Source organism: Cuculus canorus, chromosome 12 (genome assembly GCF_017976375.1).
Source record: "Cuculus canorus isolate bCucCan1 chromosome 12, bCucCan1.pri, whole genome shotgun sequence".
Classification (NCBI taxonomy): Eukaryota; Metazoa; Chordata; class Aves; order Cuculiformes; family Cuculidae; genus Cuculus; species Cuculus canorus.
The window spans coordinates 17529050-17548872 of NC_071412.1; the positions used below are offsets into that span (position 1 = coordinate 17529050).

The window sequence follows — 19823 nt, forward strand, 5'->3', positions numbered from 1 at the left end:
CTTTTCCAAGGACTCATTTTAATGTTATTATCAACTTCACAACAGCCAAATCTCTTGCTAATTTGGAGCTGGCTCCAGCTCTGCCTGACCTTGCATTTGTGGTGGGAAGAGGCTGCAACATCCTGGCCTGTGCTCAGGGACGTAGACGCTTGGTCTTAAGAAAGTGATGAACTCAGTAGTTAATTGACTCGAGGCTGAAAATGTGTGATGAAACAAGGAAAGAGAGATCAATGAGGGAGAATTTGCGATTGCTTAAGGATTACCTGCAGGACATCCTTATCCGAACTAAGGATGGGGAGCCTTGAGCAGCCTGATCTAGTGGGATATGTCCCTGCCGATGGCAGGGGGGGGTTGTAATTAGACGATCTTTAAGGTTCGTTCCAACTCAAACCATTCTATAATTCTGTGTGGAAAGGAAATAAGCAATTTTTTTTTGTTAAAGTAGAATACTGTAACTTAACGAATATCTGTATTAGATAGGTGTAATGATTGTATTAGCTAGGTGGGATTTGGACCATCAGTTTTGTATCAGTAGGCTTTTGGGGTCTTCTATAGGTGTGCCAGTTTTGTGGAAGATCTTCCACCCAGCAACCTGCGCAGAATAAAAGCAATGTCTCCTCTCTAAACAAAATATTTGTTTGGGGAGTTTCTTTTTTATTGATTTCAGGTAGCTTTCCCTTTGCCCCTTCTCCTGTCGCTGGGCACCATTGAACAGAGTCCAGCTCCGCCCTCCTGGCCCCCATACTTTAGATATTGATCAGCATTGAGGAGATCCCCTCTGAACCTTCTCCTCTCCAGGCTGAACAGACACAGGTCTCTCAACCTCTCTTTGTAAGCAAGGGCACCACCGGGCTCCCAAAACAACCCCCAAAAATTGCTCTTCACCAGTGCCTGTCCCTCAGCAGCATGAGCTTTTGGGGATAATTTTGCTCAACCTGAGGACCCTGTGGAGCCAGATGCCATCAGGCTATTTTAAATACTTCATATTTTGGGTTACGGTCATTGTTTTTAACCATTTTCTCATGCAGGAAATCCTTGGTCCGCAGCCAACAAAGTGAGGAGTGCAAAATCCCCAGGCTCCTTTTGCCTCCAAGACTGGGGATTGCCTGCATATCGAATCAATTAAAAATCATTTTGCACATTAACAAAATAATGAGGAGGAATGAGTGATTTTTCTTTCTCTCTCCTTGCTGGGAGCAATGTGAAGTGGCAGCAGTGGGGCAGCGCTGGGGAGGTGAAGGGCTGTTGGTTCGCAGCGCTGCCGTTTTTTAGGTTCCAGTTGGAGCTTTTATGGAGCGTTTTATTATGATGATTTTTAGTATGTTTGGGGTATAAGCCCACACACGGTGCTCCCCTTGCGTGCGGGGTGTAGGTAGAACCTGAACAATATCCGCATAGGAGAGAGGAGGCTGGGAAGAGCGGTCGCTGGCTGGCATGGAGCCCAAAGCTTTTCTCAGCCCCAAACCCACTAAAAATAATGATTAAAAAAATACAACAATTGGAAATTAATATTCAAGTAGAGATAAGTGGAATGAGTCGATCTGAGCAGGGCAGATAAGTGCAAGCCGCTGGGCCAGAGGAGCGGCTGCCAGCTGAGGGAGATAACAAGGTCATGGCGAAACACAACAGCCCCCCGCTTCCTCCTCCTCGCTCCCCTCATCTCACTGCATTCCCGTTCCCCACCAAACAAGCCCTTGACAAAAGAGGGCTTGCTCGCTGTCCCTGGAGAGCTAGACCGAGGCAGGGAGATAACGTGGCTGCAGCATCACTCCCGGATGGCTTTTGGGAAGGGTACAGTGGTTGATACTGATTTAATTGATCCAGCCGTGCCCCAGGAGCTGCCTGGGCTGGGTTGAGGCGATCCAGGTGAATTTGGCTTGCTTGGCCTCCCATAACCCATCCTGGTCCCTGCTGTGCGGACTGGGGTGCTGGCATGGGGGCTTTGCCAGGCTCTGCTGTGCCGGCGGATGCCAGGCAGGTGCCAGGGAATGTAGGAGCAACTGGCCCCGATCCCGTCACCCCCTTGGGATGGGGTTTGGCCAGGATCTGCTTGTCCTGGCTTAGCAGCAAAACAGTCCCACCCTCGCTGTGCTGTGTTCTGTAGCCAAGGTGATCCCCCCCCGCCCTTTTCCCATAGACATCAACTATTTCTAAAAAGCTTTTATTTTCCATTCATTTCCCTTTAGCCCCTGGAAGAAACAGGGATTTACTCCAAAGGGCTTTCCTAGGATGTCAGCCCACAACCCCAAAACCTCCCCATCCTGCACCGGACACTGCATCCAGCCACGACAAGAACCCACCTAATGCTCCCACCACTCCAAACCCTACAAACGCCTCCAGGAGAGAGCAAAGACCTGAATGTCCAGCGTGGGAAGAAGAAGGAGGAGGAGGGATGTTTTATTTCCTTCTGCTGTCCGGTAGGCAGGCAGCGCTCGGCTCCGCAGCGCCGGGAGGTAGCGACCTGCTGCTCGTTTGTTTTATTTGGGATGAATCACGGCACCGTGGGGCACTGAGCCCGGCATTAATAAACCTGACAGCTCCTCGCTGGGCATAATTGCGGTCGTTCTGTTAACGAAGGTGTTGCTCCAGCAGGTTTGGGGCAAAAGCGTCTTTCCCGATGGCTGAGATGTGACAGGTGGGAAGCAATGGTGGGCCAGGAGAAAGGCAGCAAGGGCTCAAGCTCCGTGGTGGCATTGCAGCAGCTCCCCCCTGCACATCCCATAGGGCTGGCAGGGTTAACCCTTTCCCCCTCTCCCCAAATCCATGGATGTGCTACCCCTAGCAGCAAGTCCTCATGCACGGGGGTCACCTGGAGCAGCGGCAGCGTGTCGGAAACAGCCTTGAAGCACACCGGTGACCCTGGGGTGAGCACAATGCTGCCTCTATCCACAACAAAGCAGCTAAAACCCCCGCAATTTCTCCAGTGCGCGTCCCCTGCCTGGCTAGAGGGCACAATCCTGCCTATATACCCAGTGTGAGGCTGGTCAGGCGAGAGGTGGGGTCAGTGGTGGCAATCCAGCTGGCTGTCCGTGATCCCTGAGCCCCTCGAGCTGTCGGGCACCTGTACCTGCAACTTCTTGGGCAACAGCTCCTTGTGGGGAGGTGGCATTGACCGCTTCAGCCCCTTGGTGGAGGAGTTGGATGTGTCTTCTCCTGCCTGGCTGAGCCCAGGCTGGGGCTCTGGGGGCTGGTAGCCATTCTGGTTGGGGTCCAGGGGATCTCGAGAGAGGAGGATGCAGATGGAGGGGACGTTCTTGTGGACGGTCAGGTTTTGCACTGGGCTGCCAGGCGGTGGGTCCTGGTTCTCCCAGACCTCCAGCAAGGTTTTGTAGCGCACCTTGGTGACCTGGTGAAGCCCTCCCAGCTTTCGCTTCATAATCTCTACGCAGGTGATGGTCTTGGTGACTGCCCTGCCGCAGCCACTGAAGATGATCTGCCGGCTGCCCTTCAGCTCCATCTGAGCCATGGCAAAGTTCATCAGGTTCCTGATCTTGCTGCCCTCCTTCACTTTCATTTCCACCACATCTGGGGGCAGGTCAGAGAAGGGCAAGGGGATCTCCTCTTCTGAGGTCCTCACCTTTCGGAAGTTCTCCATCCTGGACCGGGCAACGGGCTTAGCTCCCTCTCCCTCTGCAGCCATCCTTCACCCCTTTCCAAGGGATCTGCTCAGGCTCCTAGCCTGACCATGGCAGGGCTGATCCACTGAAGGGCTGAGTTGAACCCTGGGTCCCCAGGACCACCAGCCCCTTCCCCTCTTCTTGCCCAGGGCTGGCTGTGCAGGAGCTGGCAGCGGGTTCGGTGGCTGTGCTGGAGGCAGTTCCCCCGTGGGGACAGGGCTGCAGGGTCCCTGGGTGCCCCCAGTTGCTCCCAGCAGGGAGAATGGCTGGCTCCGGCTCCTGGTGATGCTTGGGCTCCTCCGCTCCCACTGCAGCGCTCGCTTCTGCTGCTCTTTGCTTCATTCTGGACTTCAGCAGCCCCCAGAGCTGTTCTGTGTAATTAGCAGATCCTCCCCCTCTCCCTCCCCTCCTCCTCCTCCTCCTCCCCTTGCTCAACCTCCCATCCCAGCACCCAGCTCCTGCCTTCATCCCTGCCCAGGGAAGGCGAAGGGAGGACAGGGAGCCCTGGTCCCCAGCCGGGAAGGGAAGCTGGAAGGCAGAGGGAGAAGCTCACTCTTGGCTTCATGATGCTCCCAGAGTCCTGCCCCCTTAAAGAGAACCTGGTCCCCTTCTTGCTCCGCTCAAGGACGCAGCTGCTAACGAGGGCAGCCGGCCTGCCTGCTTCCCTGCCTCCCTACCTCCTTTCCCTGCCTGTGCCCTCCTCCCAGCAGCATCTCCAAAGGGATGAACAGTCCTGGCCATGCTGTGCCCAGAGATGCAGGAGGTACTTCGGGAAAGCCAGCAGCCTGAGCTCAACCCTTATCAGCCATCAGAGAAGCTACTGGGACCCGCGGGCAGGAGAAATCCTGGCAGATGGCATCGCGGTCGTGCTGTGGGGCTGGGATGTGCGCTGAGCGTGCCAGGGCTCTGCTCCCCACAATATCCCGCAGCCTCAGTCCTGACTCTGCCCGCAGGAAAACCTCTCCATCCCAAAAGCCCCCAGGAGCAGATGTCACGGCAGAGCCGGTTTTCATGGGTGATTTCTCTCCCTCCTCCTCCTCCCCCATCCCTTTCTCTCCCAGACATTTTCCCTCGCTCATCTCTACGTCCCTGATATGGAGCTGCTCGCCGTGGGGTCACCGTCACGTTACACATCCCGGGAGATCTGTCCTGCCCCAATCCCTTCCCAGGGCAGAGGCGATGTCCCTGCCTCAGGCTGGCCCTCTGCCTGCCCTGTCACCTCGCTGTCCCCTGCCAGCCCCAGCCTCCCGCTCCGCTGGCAGCGGGATCATTGCACAGTGGAAAGACATGCCGAGTATTGACTTGCAGTCAAATCTTATCGGCCTCTGGAGGCCCCTGGATTGTTTTCACTCAGAGCAGGGCTTGAAAAAATACATAAATAAATGAATCGATCAAATGCCGGTGGAGGTGAAGCCAGGATGTGGCCGGACCCTCCTGGTTGGGGTGCATTCCTGCATCCCTGTGGTCCCCAGAGCAGCTTTCTGGGGGTGCGGCTGCCCCAAAAATGGGGAGCGGGGATGGGACCCCCCGATCCAACCAGCAGGCTGGGGTCCAGCGGGGGACTGGATGACGATGATGGTGTCTCACCCATGTGGGATGGGCTGCTGTGACTTCGAGAGGTGCCGTGCTGCACTGGAAAACCAAAAGGGATGGAGAGCATCTTTTTGTGATGGAGTTGACACCCCACGAGGCCCCTTTGGCACAGAGGGAAACTGAGGCAAGGCACACGATGCTCCCAGGCTCACCCCCAGCAGCAGTGGTGGACTCGGGCATTGAGCACTCCTCGGCAGCAGCGAGCCCGCCTGGTTGCTGCTCTTCTACCATGAATCCCTTGCTCCTCTGAGACAAAACAATGCCGTTTTCCCCCCTTTCCGCTCAATGATACTTTGTGATATCCTTGCAGAAGGCACTTGGCTCTGTCCTTGGGCAGGCAGGGATGGATTAAGCTTCTCAGGGACACTGCTGCCTCCAAACGATGCTAAAACCCTAGGAAAATAATCGGGAAGGATTTCAGCGACCATTCACATCGGGTGTGTGGCTGAGGGAGCTGAGAAATTCCTCCAAGTCCTTGTCGAGGGGTGCAGATACCGCTGGCAGCATGGGAGGGTTACGTGGCCAACAAGAACCAGCGCTGGGGCTGCTCGGTGCCGAACCTTCAGCCAGATGAATCCCTGGTGCCGCATGAACCATCCAGCCCTTCTTTCCTGGCCCAGATCCTGCCTCTCATGGCTCATTTTTCATGGTGTCGGGGTGCCTTTCCCACTCCTTGGATGCTGGAAGCGACAGAGCTTCTCCTCCTGCTTCCCTAACTGCTGCTTAACAAACTCTGCTCCTCGCAGCCTCCGAAATGGAGGCAGGGAAGGTGCAATCACAGCCAAACCTTTCCCGCATCCTTCCCGGGGCTCCCCCAAAGCAAAGGCTGCAGGGGGGGCCACTAATGGCAGGGTCCTGCTTTTCCTCTGCAGTGCTTAAAATGTAAATGGAATTCATTATTAGCAATTCCGTTGCTAATTACCATCTGAAGCCATTCATTAGCCTGTCAGCTTATTTGTTGGAGGACAACAGAGTAGATCGGTTATTCCGAGTAAGGGAATAGCTGGAATGATCTCAGCCGCAGGGAACAGAAGGGTGGGAGAGGGAGGAGAGCGGGGCTGTGGGGACACAAAGGCACAGACAGCCTCAGCCGTGGGGGAACTGGGAAAAAACACTGGGAAAGGGGATGGGGAGTGATTTCCAATGGAGAAGAGGCAGACAGTGAAGGCAGGAATGGAGAAAAAATATGAATAAGGCAATTATAGAATCATAGAATGTTTAAGGTAGGAAAAGACCTCTAAGGTCATCCAGTCCAACTGTTATGCCCTGCATATCGTCTGTCTGCCTGCCCTGAGCATCCACTGGTCATGATGGGACCAGTTTCTTCTTCCCTTCTTCCCTTTCACCATTAGTCCCTTTCACCTCTGAGCATCCCATATCCCAGTGACCCACAGAGGGTCACTTCTGATTTATGTGGAACTCACCATATCCACACCCCACAGATCTGGGGGTCCCATCCCAGAGGGGTCCCTGTCCCTACTGGTCCCAAACCCCCAGGAGGTGGGAATTTGGAAGGACCATTTGGCAAAGGATCTGAGAGAGGAAGGGTGATTGGGATGCAGTGGGCTGCAGGGAATGGTGGGGAGCCAGAGCCGACAGCAGCCCCGGCCAAGCCTGGGAAAGGGGGAAAAGCCCCAGAAACATATTCCAAGCGGAGAGCAGGGCAGCTGGAGAGGAGCAGTAACCCGAGCCCCTGTCCTCCACCTGCCCTCTCTATATTTTATTTCATCCGAGGTGGCCCTGCATAGGAGCGGGTCGGAAAATCGAAGCATCCGATACAAGGAAAGTCTGGGCGCCATCTCTGCGTCACATCGGGGCGGCTCAGGTCTCAGGCTCTCATCGCGTTGCACTCGCTGTCAGGCTGATGTCCAAGCTGGATACAGCCCCGAGGTGGTGCAGATAGACCCTGGGGTGCCACAGGGGTCCCCTGCCCTGCCCCTAACCAGGGTCTGAGAGTCACTGCTTCCCAGGATCAGCCCCTAGGGGATGCAGCTCCAGAGATGCCAGAGGAACCTTGGAGCATCCCAGGGTGGTACCAGCTCCCTGCTAGCAAGACAAACGCTGTGTCTATGCATAAGCAGAAACCAACAGGGCTCAGGACAATCCTCGCTTTGAGTGGGAGGTGGTAAAGGAAAGGTGAAAACCCCTTTTGTAGGACAAGTTCCTTTGCAAAGCCGGAGCCCCAGGAGCATGGGGACATCATAAGGGCATTAACAAACCCTGGCCAGCCCCACCCAGAACCCCCAACCACCTCTTGCTCTATTTAAACTTAGCCCAGGGGCTCTTAGTCCTGTTAATCTGACCTGCTGATTGCCTTCCTGGCTTGGATTTGAACCTGTCTGCTTGCCAAGAACTCGTGGTTGTTCTGGACTCCTGGTTGAACCTGCCCAGATCATGTGGGGTGGGCACGAAGGCTCTTTCCCTGTCCTGGTGTTATATCCTTGGCTTTCTGGACATCCTCACAAGCTAGGGGGACACTCAGTGTTCAAGGCCAGGTTGGATGGGGCTTTGAACAACCTGATCCAGTGGGAGGTGTCCCTCCCTGCCCAAGGCAGGGAGCTGGAACTGGATGGGCTTTGAGGTTCTTTCAGACACAACACATTCTATGATTTCTGAGTATTTCTTCTTGCAAAGCCTACAGGAGGTGGAAATGGGGTGGTGCTGAGGGTGAGGAACAGCTTGGTGGTTGACCATCCTGAAAGCCGTAATGAGATGGGAAGGTGCCAGGGGACTTGAGGCTGGCAAGGAATCAGATAGGAAGCAAACCCAGGTGAGGGAAAACTCAAGATGCAAGAAATAAGGGGCACAAAGCAGCTCCCATGGTCCTGGGCCCAAGGGAAGGATCTCGCAGCCAATCTGTAGTGAAGCTGGGGCTGTGCGCCAAGAGATCCTCCCCAGGGAGCAGTGCTGGGGCTCACGGCCAGCCCTGGATCCTGGGATATCGGCTGCCTGCAGGCAGAGCGGTGCTCGCAGTCTCAGAACAACCCAGGAAGGTCTCACGGGTGGGTGAACAGGGATCCACAGCCACCTCCCCTTCTCCCGTCGCTGTGTTCCTGCCCTGGCTCTGGTGGTGTCACACAGGATGGAAATGGGTGTGCCGGGGTGCATCTCTGCAAGAATCAGCAGCTCAGGGTCCAAGACCCAGAAGGTACTTGGAGTGGACAGCTGGGCTCTCAGATATGGGGTCATCCATTGCCTGTATAGTTTCCTGTTTCCCTCTATTTTGCCATCTGTGAAACAGGCATTTTTTCCCTGTTTCCACTGGGTTTCCTTCCCCACAGAGCGATGCTGTTCATCTGCCAAGGGTGTTTGGCGACCAGGGCTTGCTCTGTAAAGAGAGGTGTTGCTGCTTCTCTGCCCTGCTCTTCCCACCTTCCGTGGTGGGATGTCATCCTTGCTGACCCTCTGTGCCCAATAACACAGGACAGTGTGCTGACATCCGAGGGTGGACACCAGGAAGAGAGGACAGAGGCAGGAGGCCCAAGTGCTCCACACAGGGCTCCTTCTGATGACACAGGGGACAAGAGGTGCTGCCCCTGGAGCCCTCCTCATCTTGCTTGGAGTCCTCAGGCTGATTTAGGATTTACATCCCTTTCAGGAGCTTTTAATCCTGTCCTAGCCCACCCATGAGTCAATCCAGACCCTTCCCTTGCCCTTTGCCTCCAAACTTTGGCATTGTTGGCAAAAGTAATCAACATAGTGTTCGGTCTGGAAAAGAGAAGGCTCCAGGGAGAATTTAGAGCAGCTTCCAGTACTGAAAGGGGCTCCAGGAAAGCTGGGGAGGGGCTGTTGATGAGGGAGTGCAGGGACAGGACGAGGGGGAATGGTTTTAAACTGAAAGAGGGGAGATTGAGATGAGATCTTATGAAGAAATGTTTTCCTGTGAGGGTGGGGAGGCCCTGGTTACCCAGAGAAGTGGTGGCTGCCCCATCCCTGGAGGTGTTCAAGGCCAGGTTGGATGAGGCTTTGAGAAACTTGATCCAGTGGGAGTGTCTGGGAGGTGTTCCAGTGTCAGAACTGTATGGGCTTTCCAACCCAAACCATTCTGTTATTTCTAACACTGTTTCTCCAGCCCCACAGAGCTCACAATACCCACACCACACAGAGGATCCCTCTGCCCCACAGAGGGTCACTTCTGATTTACGTGGAACTCATCATATCCACACCCCACAGAGGGTCTCTCGAGCACCACAGAGGTTCTCCTCTGCCTCAGAGAGGGTCTCCTGTGATCTATGTGGATCTTACCATACCCACATCCCACAGAGGGTCTCCTCTGATCCATGTGGATTTCACCATTCCTATGCCTCACAGAAGGTCTCCTCTGCCCCAGAAAGGGTTTCCTCTGAGCCACGTGGATCTCAACATTCCCATGCCCCCAGAGGCTCTCCTCTGCCCCACAGAGGGTCTCCTCTGGTCTATGTGGATCTCAATATTCCCATGCCCCACAGAGGCTCTCCTCTGCCCCACAGAGGGTCTCCTCTGATCCGCGTCAATCTCACCATACCCACACCCCACAGAGGGTCCCTCTGCCCCACAGACGGTCTCCTCTGACCCACGTGGAGCTCGCCCTGCGCCCCCTCCCGCCCCCGCCCCGCGCCTGCAGGACCCTGGACAGCGGCGGGCGCGCTCTCGCGAGATCTGGCGGCGCGGGGCGCGGTCTCGCGGCGGCTGCGGCAGGAGCGGGGCAGGCGGCGGGGCCGCGCCTCCCGCGCGGGACCGGGCACGGCGCGCCGGTGAGTCGGGGCCGCGGCCGGGGGGCAGCACCCCCCTTTGCACCATCCCCCCTCCCCCCCCCCCCAACTCGCAGGCCCCTCCCTCAATTTGCAGCACCCTCTCCCCTCCATTTGCATCTCCCCCCACTTTGCATCCTCTCCCTTCCCAATCTGCAACCTCCTCTGACCAATTTGCAACCCCTCTCCCCAATTTGCATCCCCTTCTCCCCCCCCATTTTGCAGCCCCCCCCCCCAATTTGCAGCCCTCCTCCCCTATTTTCATCTTCCCCCAATTTGCATCTCCCCCCAATTTGTAGCCCCTTTCTCAATTTGCAGTCCCCTCCCCCCAATTTGTTGCCCAGCCCCATTTGCACCCCTTCTCCCTCCCAATCTGCAACCCCCTCCCCCAATTTGAAGCTCCCCCTCCATAATTTACAATCCCCCCCTCCCAAATTAGCAACCTGCCCCCATTTTGCACCCCCTCTCCCTTCCAATTTGCAGCTCCCCCTCTCACCAATTTGCACCCTCTCCCCAATTAGCAGCCTGCCCCATAATTTGCAGTCCCGTCCCCCCCAGTTTGCAGCCTCCTCTCCCCCAATTTGCCGCCCCCTCCCCGGTTTGCAGCTCCGTCTCCAATCTGCAGCCCCTTCCCCAATTAGCAGCCTGTCCCCATTTGGCATCCCCCAGCCCCCAGTTTGCAGCTCCCTCATTTGCAGCCTCTCCCTCCCAATTTGCAGCCCTCCATTTGCATCTCCCCCCAATTTGCAACTCCCCATTCTAATTTGCACTCCCCCTTCCCAATTTGCAAAACTCCTCTCCAATTAGCAACCCCTCTCCCCAATTTGCACCCCTCCTCCCTATTTGCAGCCCCCCCCCCCCCCAAATTTAACAAACCCTCTCCCCTCACTTGCATCTCCTCCTCCCAGTTTACACTCTCCTCCTTATTTGCAGCCTGGGGGGGAGGCTGCAATTTACGGGCCCCCCCCTCCCATATTCACATGTTCCCCCACCCCAATTTGCAGCTTCCCCCTCCCCAATTTGCATTGCCCCTTCTCCCTAATTTACATCCCACTCTTCATTTGCACTCCCTGCCAATTTGCATACACCCTCCCCCAGTCTGCAGGTCCCTCTCCCCTAATTTTGCCAAAGCCCCCCAATTCCACCCCCCCACTGCCCCATTTTGGCCAAGCGCTGGCAGCAGGCGGGAGGCGTCGTGGTCGGGGCACGCCCTGCCGCCTCTCCCGGCACACGTGCCAGCGGAGACGACAGCCAGGCGATGGGATTGATCACATCTGGAATTCTTTGGGGGCTGCTGGGGTGTCCTTGGCACTGGGTGATGGATTTGTGGTGGGGGGAATATCCTTACAGAGCCTCTGGATACTTCGGAGAGCCTGGACCCGAGTCCCCAATGTTCTTACTCTGTTTGAGATACTCTGGGTGAGGATATGCAGAAAGGCCATCCTCACCCTTGATTTAAAAGCCCAGCTCTTAATTTTTGCTTTAATTTAGCTTAATTTCCACCTCTATTCTCTTTAATTCTCAGTGCTGGGACATGGCGTGGTCCAGTCCTGGGATGCTGAGCTCCCCCCTCTCCCACCTGCGTGTGAAATGCCATGAGTAATGGTTAAGCCATCACTTAAGTGACTCATTAGTGACAATCACCACTGATCGATTTATTTTTTCCAGTTGATATTTTCAGCTGATTTTCCTGCTCCCTTTTGGCCTGGTTTCTGGCTTGGCTTTGCCGAGATGGGAGCTGTGATGCCTTCAGGAAGCAGCTGGGATGTTCCCTGGGCTGGAAATCTTGGCAAAAAGCAAAAATTAAAAGCAAAAATAATTGGGTTTGGGCCAGGTAACGAACTTTAGGGTTGAGCTGACAATGAGCGCTTGTAGCCCAGAAAGCCAACTGCATCCTGGGCTGCATCCAAAGCAGTGGGACCAGCAGGGAGAGGGAGGGGATTCTGCCCCTCTGCTCTGGTGAGACCCCACCTGGAGCCCTGTGTTCAGTTCTGGAGTCCTCAGCACAGGAAGGACGTGGAGCTGTTGGAGCGAGTGCAGAGGAGGCCACAAAGATGACCTGAGGGCTGGAGCACCTCCTGTTCAAGGACAGAGAGTTGGGGTTGTTGAGCCTGGAGAAGAGAACCCAGGAAAGCTCCAGGAAAGCTGGGGAGGGGCTCTTGATCAGGGAGTGCAGGGACGGGATGACGGAGAATGGTTTTCAGCTGAAAGAGGGGAGATTGAGATGAGATTTTAGGAAGAAATGTTTTCCTGTGAGGGTGATGAGGCCCTGGCCCAGGTTGCCCAGAGCAGTGGTGGCTGCCCCATCCCTGGAGGGGTTCCAGGCCAGGTTGGATGGGGCTTGGAGCAACCTGATCCAGTGGGAGGTGTCCCTGCCTATGGCAGGGGACTGGAACTAGATGGACTTTGAGGTTCCTCCCAACTCGAACCATTCCATGATCCTATGAAACTGCTCACAGCTGCCTCCGGTGGGGCTGCATCCCTCCCATCCGGCCCGGCCCCTCTCCTGGTGCTGGATGTAGGTCAGTCAGGAGTGGGAGGCTAAGCCTGCGCACTGCCCCACATCACTGGATCTTCTCTTAATCAGTGCGTAAGCCTGGGGCCGTAGGAGATGGGATTTATTCTTCCGGCAGCCAGGTGCCGGCAGAAAGCCTGGATGTGTGAATAGTGTAGAGCGTCTGTGTAAATAAATGGCCTTCTTACAGCACTGTCCTTGAGCTATTTTGGGGTGGGAGGGAAGACAAAGGCTCTTCGGGGAGGTACTTGACTACATGGCTTTTTCTCTCCTTCTCCTCCAGCTTTGGTAAAGCTTCCAGGTGTTTTTTTCCCTTCTTTTCCCGTGGAACGGAGAGGCTGAGCGTGTGCCAGTATGGCAGGTACGGGGGTTCTCCAGCAGGGCTGCCCCTCACCTCTGAAGCCCATCCAGGGCTTTACTGGCCATAATGTCACCTCCTTAGCCTTCGTAGGGGTTGCATTGTCCATGTTTGCAGGATCCATGTCACCAGCAAAGGCTAAATTTGTCTTGATGCTTGTGGGTGGGTTGGTTACAAGGTTAAATCCTTAGTTCTTGCATGAAACTCATCAATTCTTAGGCCTCAACGAGGCTAACGAGGAAGCCTCTTGGTTTACATTCAGCTCTGTGTAGTAGTGCCCAATGCTGCTGGACCTTTTCATTTCAGAAAAAGTGAACAACTTCCCTCCCCTGCCGAAGTTCATCCCCTTGAAGCCCTGTTTCTACCAGGATTTCGATGCGGAGATCCCACCGCAGCACCGCACCATGGCCAAGCGGCTTTACTACCTCTGGATGCGTGAGTCGCTGGGTGGGGAAGGGCTCTGGTGGGTTTGCATTTGCCTCTCTGAAGGCTGTTGCTCTGGAAGGCACCGGTTGAAGGAGCAGAGCGAGGTTGAGGGAAGTCCTTCTGCCCCTCCAGGGTTTGGTGTCCACTCTTAACACCCATTGGGGATGGGATCCCTATCCCAGGGGCTTTGGCCCTGCCAGCTTCCAGGATGGAGCTGTGATGCTGGCTCAGTGCCCAAGGGCCACCGATGACCTTGACATCCTGCTGCAAGGAGGAGATGGCTCAGCACCCACATATCCTCCCACCGAAGGATTTACTCCCCTCTCTGTCTCGTTTGGCTGCCAGCCTTGCCCCCGAGGAGAGCTGCCAAGCCTCTGCTGGCTTCCTTTGGCAGCCAGGCTGGTAAAGGGCTTTCTTTGCCCCCTTGAGCTCCTTCCAAGCCCTTTGGCAGCACCTGGAGGCTGCAGTGCTGCTTGAACTGGGGGTTGTGTGCCTCCTCCCTGAAAGAGGGGAGCCCAGGGCTTCCCCCAACGCCTGCTCCTCCTGCATGCCTCTGCGTGCCGTGCTGTGCTAACAGAGCTGTCACCCTCTTCTAACTCTTAACACCAGCCCGGATCTCTCTTCCTTACCAGCCCCAGGCCGGGAGAGGAGCCGGAAGGACGGATGGTGGGCAGCTCAGGGCAAGATGGCACTAGCATTTTGTTTCTTTTTCAAAGAACTTTGTTCCATTCTTAGGCGTTTTCCCTGAACTTTGGAAGCCTCAGTGTCCTGGGAGTGCCCTGAGCTTTGGAGACAGGTTATGAGGAGCTGAGTTGGCACTGGAGAGGTTGGGTGTTCCTGCTTTCAGCATCCCCGAGGCGCTGCCTCACTCTATCGGGGACCGCATCCCATCAGGAAGGTGTCCCTGGGGTAACTTTCCCCATGGTTTCAGGAGGGTCAGTAGAGCTTCTCTATGAAAGAGTAGGGAGGAAAAAAATGTGTTTCCATGGGGAAGCTGTCTCAGGGGTGTTAAATCCCCGAGTGGAGTCCTCAGCACAGGAAGGGCACGGAGCTATTGCAGCAAGTCCAGAGGAGGTCAAGAGGATGATCTGAGGGCTGGAGCACCTCCCGTACGAGAACAGGCTGAGAGAGTTGGGGTTGTTCGGCCTGCCAAAGGGAGCGGGAGGGCAGGCTGAGAGCTGGGCTTGTTCAGCTGCAAGAGGAGAAGGTTCCAGGGAGACCTTAGAGCAGCCTCCCAGTACTGAAAGGGGCTCCAGAGAAGCTGAGGAGGGCCCTTGATCAGGGAGTGCAGGGACAAGACAAGGAGGGATGGGTTTCAGCTGAAAGAGGAGAGATTGAGCTGAGATTTTAGGAAGATTTTAGATCTCTGGAGGTGTTCAAGGCCAGGCTGAATGGGGCTTTGAGCAACTGGACCCAGTGGGAGGTGTCCCTGTCGGTGGCAGGGGGTTGGAACTGGATGGGCTTTGAGGTCCCCTCCAACCCAAACCATTCCATGATTCTGTGAAATCCCCTCCCTGTCTCAGTCTGGCTGTTCTGGCTCTGCTTAATTTAACAGAGCTGGGTTCTCGCTCCCACAGCACACCACCAGCTCTCTGAGCCAGTCGCCTGTGTCTTGGTTTCTGTCTCTGGAGCTCCTCTTTGGATCGTTTTCTCCCCAACTCCCCCGCAAACGCCCAGTCAGGCGCAAGCGTAGAGAGGCTGAGAGCTCCTCTCGGTGTCCTTGGGGTTTTAGGGAGCAGCGAGCGCCCGTTCAGCCCGGCCTCCTGAGCTCCCATTCTTGCCAGCTGCAGCTCTCTTGCGGGCGGCAGTGGGAGGGTTTAAATTCATGTCGAAATAATGAATCATTCTTAAAAATCAGAGGCGTCAGAATGCAGATGAGCCTTCTCTGCTTTGTCCTGTGTCTGCCAAGCTGGGCATCATAGTAATAGCCCTTGTGTGGCTTCATTCCGAGCAGGGGTGGGAAACGCCAACACGCCGTCTCCTTATTCTAGCAAGGCCGGTCCAGGAGTTCAGGACTTCAGCTCTCAGCAATGCTCAGGGAACATTTCCTGAGGATCCTTCAGCAAAACTGTTGCTGAATGTGAGCGGAAAAGCTTCACTTAAATTCCTCCAGTTTCCTTCTGTTGGTGGAAATGAGCCCAGGTTTGCTGGCAGCGCGAGATTATGGCTCTTCCCTGTGCTTGAAGCTCCAGACCTGCTTCAGACACACAACTCTGAGCGATATATTTGTATTTTTTTGTCCTCCTGCTCCTCAGCTGAGGTTAGACCCCCTCTGGCTAACACCCTTTGGACTCAGCCTGCTTAATTTAAGGGAAATCCAGCTAGGATAACACACTGGTCATACCGGCTTGAAGTCAGCCCCGTGTGGGCGTCCCTGGGGTTGGGCTCTTTCTTGTCGCACCAAAGTCCTTGCATACACGCTACTGTGCACCCTCTGTGTGTGTGTGTGTGTGTGTTTGCAGTGAACAGCATCACCTTGGCGGTGAATCTCGTTGGCTGCCTCGCATGGCTGATTGGAGGTGGTGGAGCTGTTAATTTTGGACTGGCAATTCTCTGGCTCATTCTCTTTACGCCCTGCTCCTATGTCTGCTGGTTTAGACCTATTTACAAAGCTTTCAAGTAAGTGGTCACATCTGAGCACAGCTTTTTATGGTCTTTTATTTCGTTTTCCTTCCTAAATGGTTAGCACTTAGCTTGGGGCACTGCCTGAATACTTGGGGGAACTTTGGCTCCTGCTGTCCAGCCCTTTATCTTTACTTTCTAACCTTCAAAGCCAGGGTGTTTGGGATTTCCTGAGGGCCAAAACCCCAGCTGTGCAATATAAAGCACCCTACTCTGCGCAGTACCGGGGGAGTGGTGAGGATGCAGTTGAGGTGCCAACTTCCCTCCCTTCCCACCCATCCTTGAGGCTTCTGTATTGTTCCATGAGTCCTCAAGGTGCTTACATTGATGATCTGTGCTTCTGAGGTCAATCCTGGCGCAGCATCCCCAAATCCGGAAAAATGGGGTGTTATTTCTTCCCCATGTGGGAAGTTTGAGTCTGATAGCGGGTTGGTGTGAGCCAATAGCCGTGTACGAACGCGGATGCCCTCTTGCCGGGTGTGCAGAGCTGGCTGAGCCCCCCGGGTGGGGAGGGTCTGATGCCCCGTGGCTTTCCCAGGTGCCCTTTCACCACCTTCAGCCTTTCTTAGTTTCTCCCTTTGCCTATAGTTTTGCTCCGATGCCTGCTCTGCAGGCAGCTCGGCTTCTTACCACGCTCTCGCTAAAACACAGCTGCTTCTGCCCCAAAAGGGTCTGAGAGGTGGGAGCATCTCCCCTCCCTTGCAGTGCAGCAGCGGAATGGAAGTGCAGGGAGTGACTGAGCCATCTCTTGCAGGACAGACAGTTCCTTCAGCTTCATGGCCTTCTTCTTCACCTTCATGGCCCAGCTGGTGATCAGCATTATCCAAGCGGTTGGAATCCCAGGCTGGGGTGTCTGGTAAGGAAGATACTGCCCTCGTGTTGGGTGCAAAGTCACCATTGTGCTGGTGCTGTGGCCTCATAGTGGTTGGACATCCTCAGTGCTTCAGCAGCTTCTCTCCCTGGGGAAGGTGTTTTGAGGAGCTGGGAGAGCTGTAGGGAAGCGATGAGGGGGAACAGTTTTAAGCTGAAAGAGGGGAGATTGAGATGAGATCTTAGGAAGAAATGTTTTCCTGTGAGGGTGGGGAGGCCCTGGCCCAGGTTGCCCAGAGCAGTGGTGGCTGCCCCATCCCTGGAGGTGTTCAAGGCCAGGTTGGATGGGGCTTGGAGCAACCTGATCCAGTGGGAGGTGTCCTTGCCCATGGCAGGGGGTTGGAACTGGATGGGCTTTAAGGTCCCTTCCGACCCAAACTATTCCATGTTTCTATGATGCTGGCAGGCTTGGGTGTGCAGTGCCAGCCGTGAAAGCTCCAGGTTTCTGAACTTGTGATCTCCTTGCAGTGGCTGGATTGCTGCGATTTCCTTCTTCGGGACCAACGTGGGGTCGGCTGTGGTGATGCTGATCCCCACCGTCCTGTTCACGGGAATGGCAGTCTTCTCCTTCATCGCCCTCACTATGGTACGGGAGGAGAGGGGGTTGCCTCGGGGAGCCTGTGCTGCTACCCGTGAGGTCCAGCACTGGCTGCAGTCACTCAGTGCTTCTGGATTTTCTCTTTCCAACCTGCTACAGGTGCATAAGTTTTACCGAGGGAGCGGCGGGAGCTTCAGCAAAGCTCAGGAGGAGTGGACCACGGGAGCGTGGAAGAACCCGCAGGTGCAGCAGGCCGCCCAGAGCGCGGCGATGGGGGCGGCGCAGGGGGCCATGATGCAGCACGAGACGCAGTACTCGGCCACCCCCAACTACACCTACTCCAATGAGATGTGAGCGGGACACTGTCCTCAGGCGGAAGAGCTGAGGGTGGAACGAGAGGAGGAGGAGGAAGGCTGAGCCGAGTTCCTGCAGTCCTTTCAGGAAGTCGGAGTGTACCATAACGGTTCTTCTTTTCCTATTCTTTGTAACAAGATCCTTTTGGATTTTCTTTTCCTTTTTTTTTTTTTCCCTTTATTGTCTTCTTTTTCCTTTTCTTTTTCATTTTGAAGAGGCCGTAAGTCGACCTGCAGGGCTCTTGTTGTGCGTGGTAGTAAGTGTACGTTCACGTGTCTTCTTTTGCCCTGTGAAATCGTGTACGGTGGTGGTTTTTTAATTACTGTGGTGATAGGTGTACATTAGAACTACATCAGCCAAAAGTCCCCCCTGCAAAAGGGAAAGATAAAAATAGCAACCAGCACCCATCTCCCCTCTTGGAATAAGCCCTGAACCACAGGTTTCTGATGCGTGTGAGTTTTATCTTTGAGTCCAGCCACTTGCCACTGTCTCAGCAAGGGCAAGCAATCCCAGGAATTCTCCCTTTTTTTTTTGGCTCTTTAACTAGCAGGAGGCTGGCTGATATAGCATTGAAAAGGAAGAAAAAAACCCAAATCCTAAATCCTGCTGTTTTGAGATGCTGGAAGCCCAGAGATTCCTAATCCACACCCTGGCTCAGGATCTACAACCTTTCTTGGTGTGTGGTGTTCACGTTTCACCGTGGCAGCCCAGCGTCGGTGCGTGGCCGTGGGCAGGAGCCCTGCTGCACCCTGTGCGCGCGTGTGCACGTGTGTTGGGAGCGGGGACAGGTTTTCGCTGCGGGATACAACCCTCCTATTCCGCATTCTGCATCCCCAGTCTGTTTTTTAAAGGCTTCTGTTTTGGAAAAGCAGCTATAAAATTGACAGGGTGGTTTCTCAGAGGAGCTGTTCTTGGGCAAGGCTCTGGGTCCAAGCTTTCCACCCTGCAGGTTAGCGCATACAACCAGACTCACTGACGATGTAAATGGTGAGGCCAAGATTTGTCCTGGTGGCCTTTTAGGGCTTTAAGGCTCTTTAGGAACCTTCCAGGCTGGTGGGAAGGATTCCTGCCCACTTGCGCTTCTAAAGAGCACAGTGAAACTGTGGCTGTGTATTTTCCTGGTGCAGAATTCCCTGCTCCTGTCAGCCCTGAATCCCTGCCCAGCTTGGGGAAGTTGGGCTTTAAATAATGACCTTGCCCCTTAGCAGGAGGCATCGAAGCTCAGACACCTCTTGGGCCGCGGAAGACGATTCTGGAAAAAATCAGTTCATAAATGGGAGCTGATGGACACTGCAGGGCAGAAGCAGGGAAAGCTCCTTCTCTGAGATGCTTTTCAGATTCTAAATGCACTTTAAATAAGCCAAATTCTTCTCCGAGTCCCAGCCCAAACAGAATCTGATCTGACCCCATGGCTTCAATACCTCCCGCAGACGATGGGCTCGGCGTGCCAGCACTCGTGCTCACAGCTCGCTGGAGCTCTTTGCGTTCCCAGCCCTCACCCTTGTCCATCCATGACTCCTGCCCAACATAATCACCGGGCAGAATCCTTCCTTCTGCCCGGCAGAGCCCACCAGGAACAGTTTCCTTTGTGAAGGTATCCCTGCAGCCGGCAGTCGTCTCTCGGCAGGACTGGAATGCAGCTCATGAGAAAGCGCCTGCCTGTGCGTGTGTGTATATAGATGTATAAAATGTAAGGAGAAAAGTAATCCTCTGCTGAGCCTATTATGTACTTAATCAGGTTTAAATATTGTGCAATTCATTTGTAGCTCGCCGAAAACGTGCTATGCCAAATCGTGCGCTGTCATCCACGTCTGAGAAACGATGAATTAAGCGACTTCACCTTTCACGTTTATAAGATGCATAAATAATAACTGTAACAAGCTGTAACTAACAGACATTGCTTCAGCATCTAACCCTCCTCTCGGTGTGTCTCCTAACGTGCGAACGGGAGGTCTGCCACTGAAACCTGCCCCTCGGGTCCAGCCTTCCCGCCCTGCCCGCGGGAGCCGAGTGGCATCCCAGACTCTCTCCGTGGTTATTGTGCATCGGTGGGCGCTGCCACGGTTGCAGAACCACAGGGTGGGAGAGCTGACGCTGGGCTGGGTGAGGGGGCAGCTCTGCCATAGAGCACGCTTGATGGGTTTAGATGGCCTCCAATGCTTCTGTGAGGTCCTGCTGCTGCTTTTTATGTCCCAGATTC

At 54.9% G+C, this 19823-nt stretch overlaps 2 protein-coding genes across 2 annotated transcripts; one reads left to right on the forward strand and one right to left on the reverse strand.

The window, feature by feature from the left end:
* Positions 1 to 2177: 2177 nt before the first annotated feature.
* RPP25 (ribonuclease P and MRP subunit p25) lies at positions 2178 to 3987 on the reverse strand. The gene has a single exon (XM_009568851.2). It carries the CDS (start codon positions 3638 to 3640, stop codon positions 3002 to 3004), a length of 639 nt encoding a protein of 212 aa, XP_009567146.2. The 5' UTR covers positions 3641 to 3987; the 3' UTR covers positions 2178 to 3001.
* A 5825-nt stretch (positions 3988 to 9812) lies between these two features.
* Positions 9813 to 19554, forward strand: SCAMP5 (secretory carrier membrane protein 5). The gene is made up of 7 exons (XM_054078108.1): positions 9813 to 9943; positions 12739 to 12816; positions 13120 to 13248; positions 15702 to 15858; positions 16616 to 16717; positions 17200 to 17317; positions 17429 to 19554. The coding sequence occupies exons 2-7, from the start codon at positions 12810 to 12812 to the stop codon at positions 17621 to 17623; spliced, it is 708 nt and encodes a 235-aa protein (XP_053934083.1). The 5' UTR covers positions 9813 to 9943; positions 12739 to 12809; the 3' UTR covers positions 17624 to 19554.
* Positions 19555 to 19823: the final 269 nt, after the last annotated feature.

Coding starts and splice junctions, on each gene's coding strand:
- SCAMP5 (XM_054078108.1), top strand. Junction 16,718..17,199: donor ATCCCAGGCTGGGGTGTCTG/GTAAGGAAGATA, acceptor ATCTCCTTGCAG/TGGCTGGATTGCTGCGATTT. Junction 17,318..17,428: donor CCTTCATCGCCCTCACTATG/GTACGGGAGGAG, acceptor AACCTGCTACAG/GTGCATAAGTTTTACCGAGG.
- RPP25 (XM_009568851.2), bottom strand. CDS start 3,640: ATGGCTGCAGAGGGAGAGGGAGCTAAGCCCGTTGCCCGGTCCAGGATG.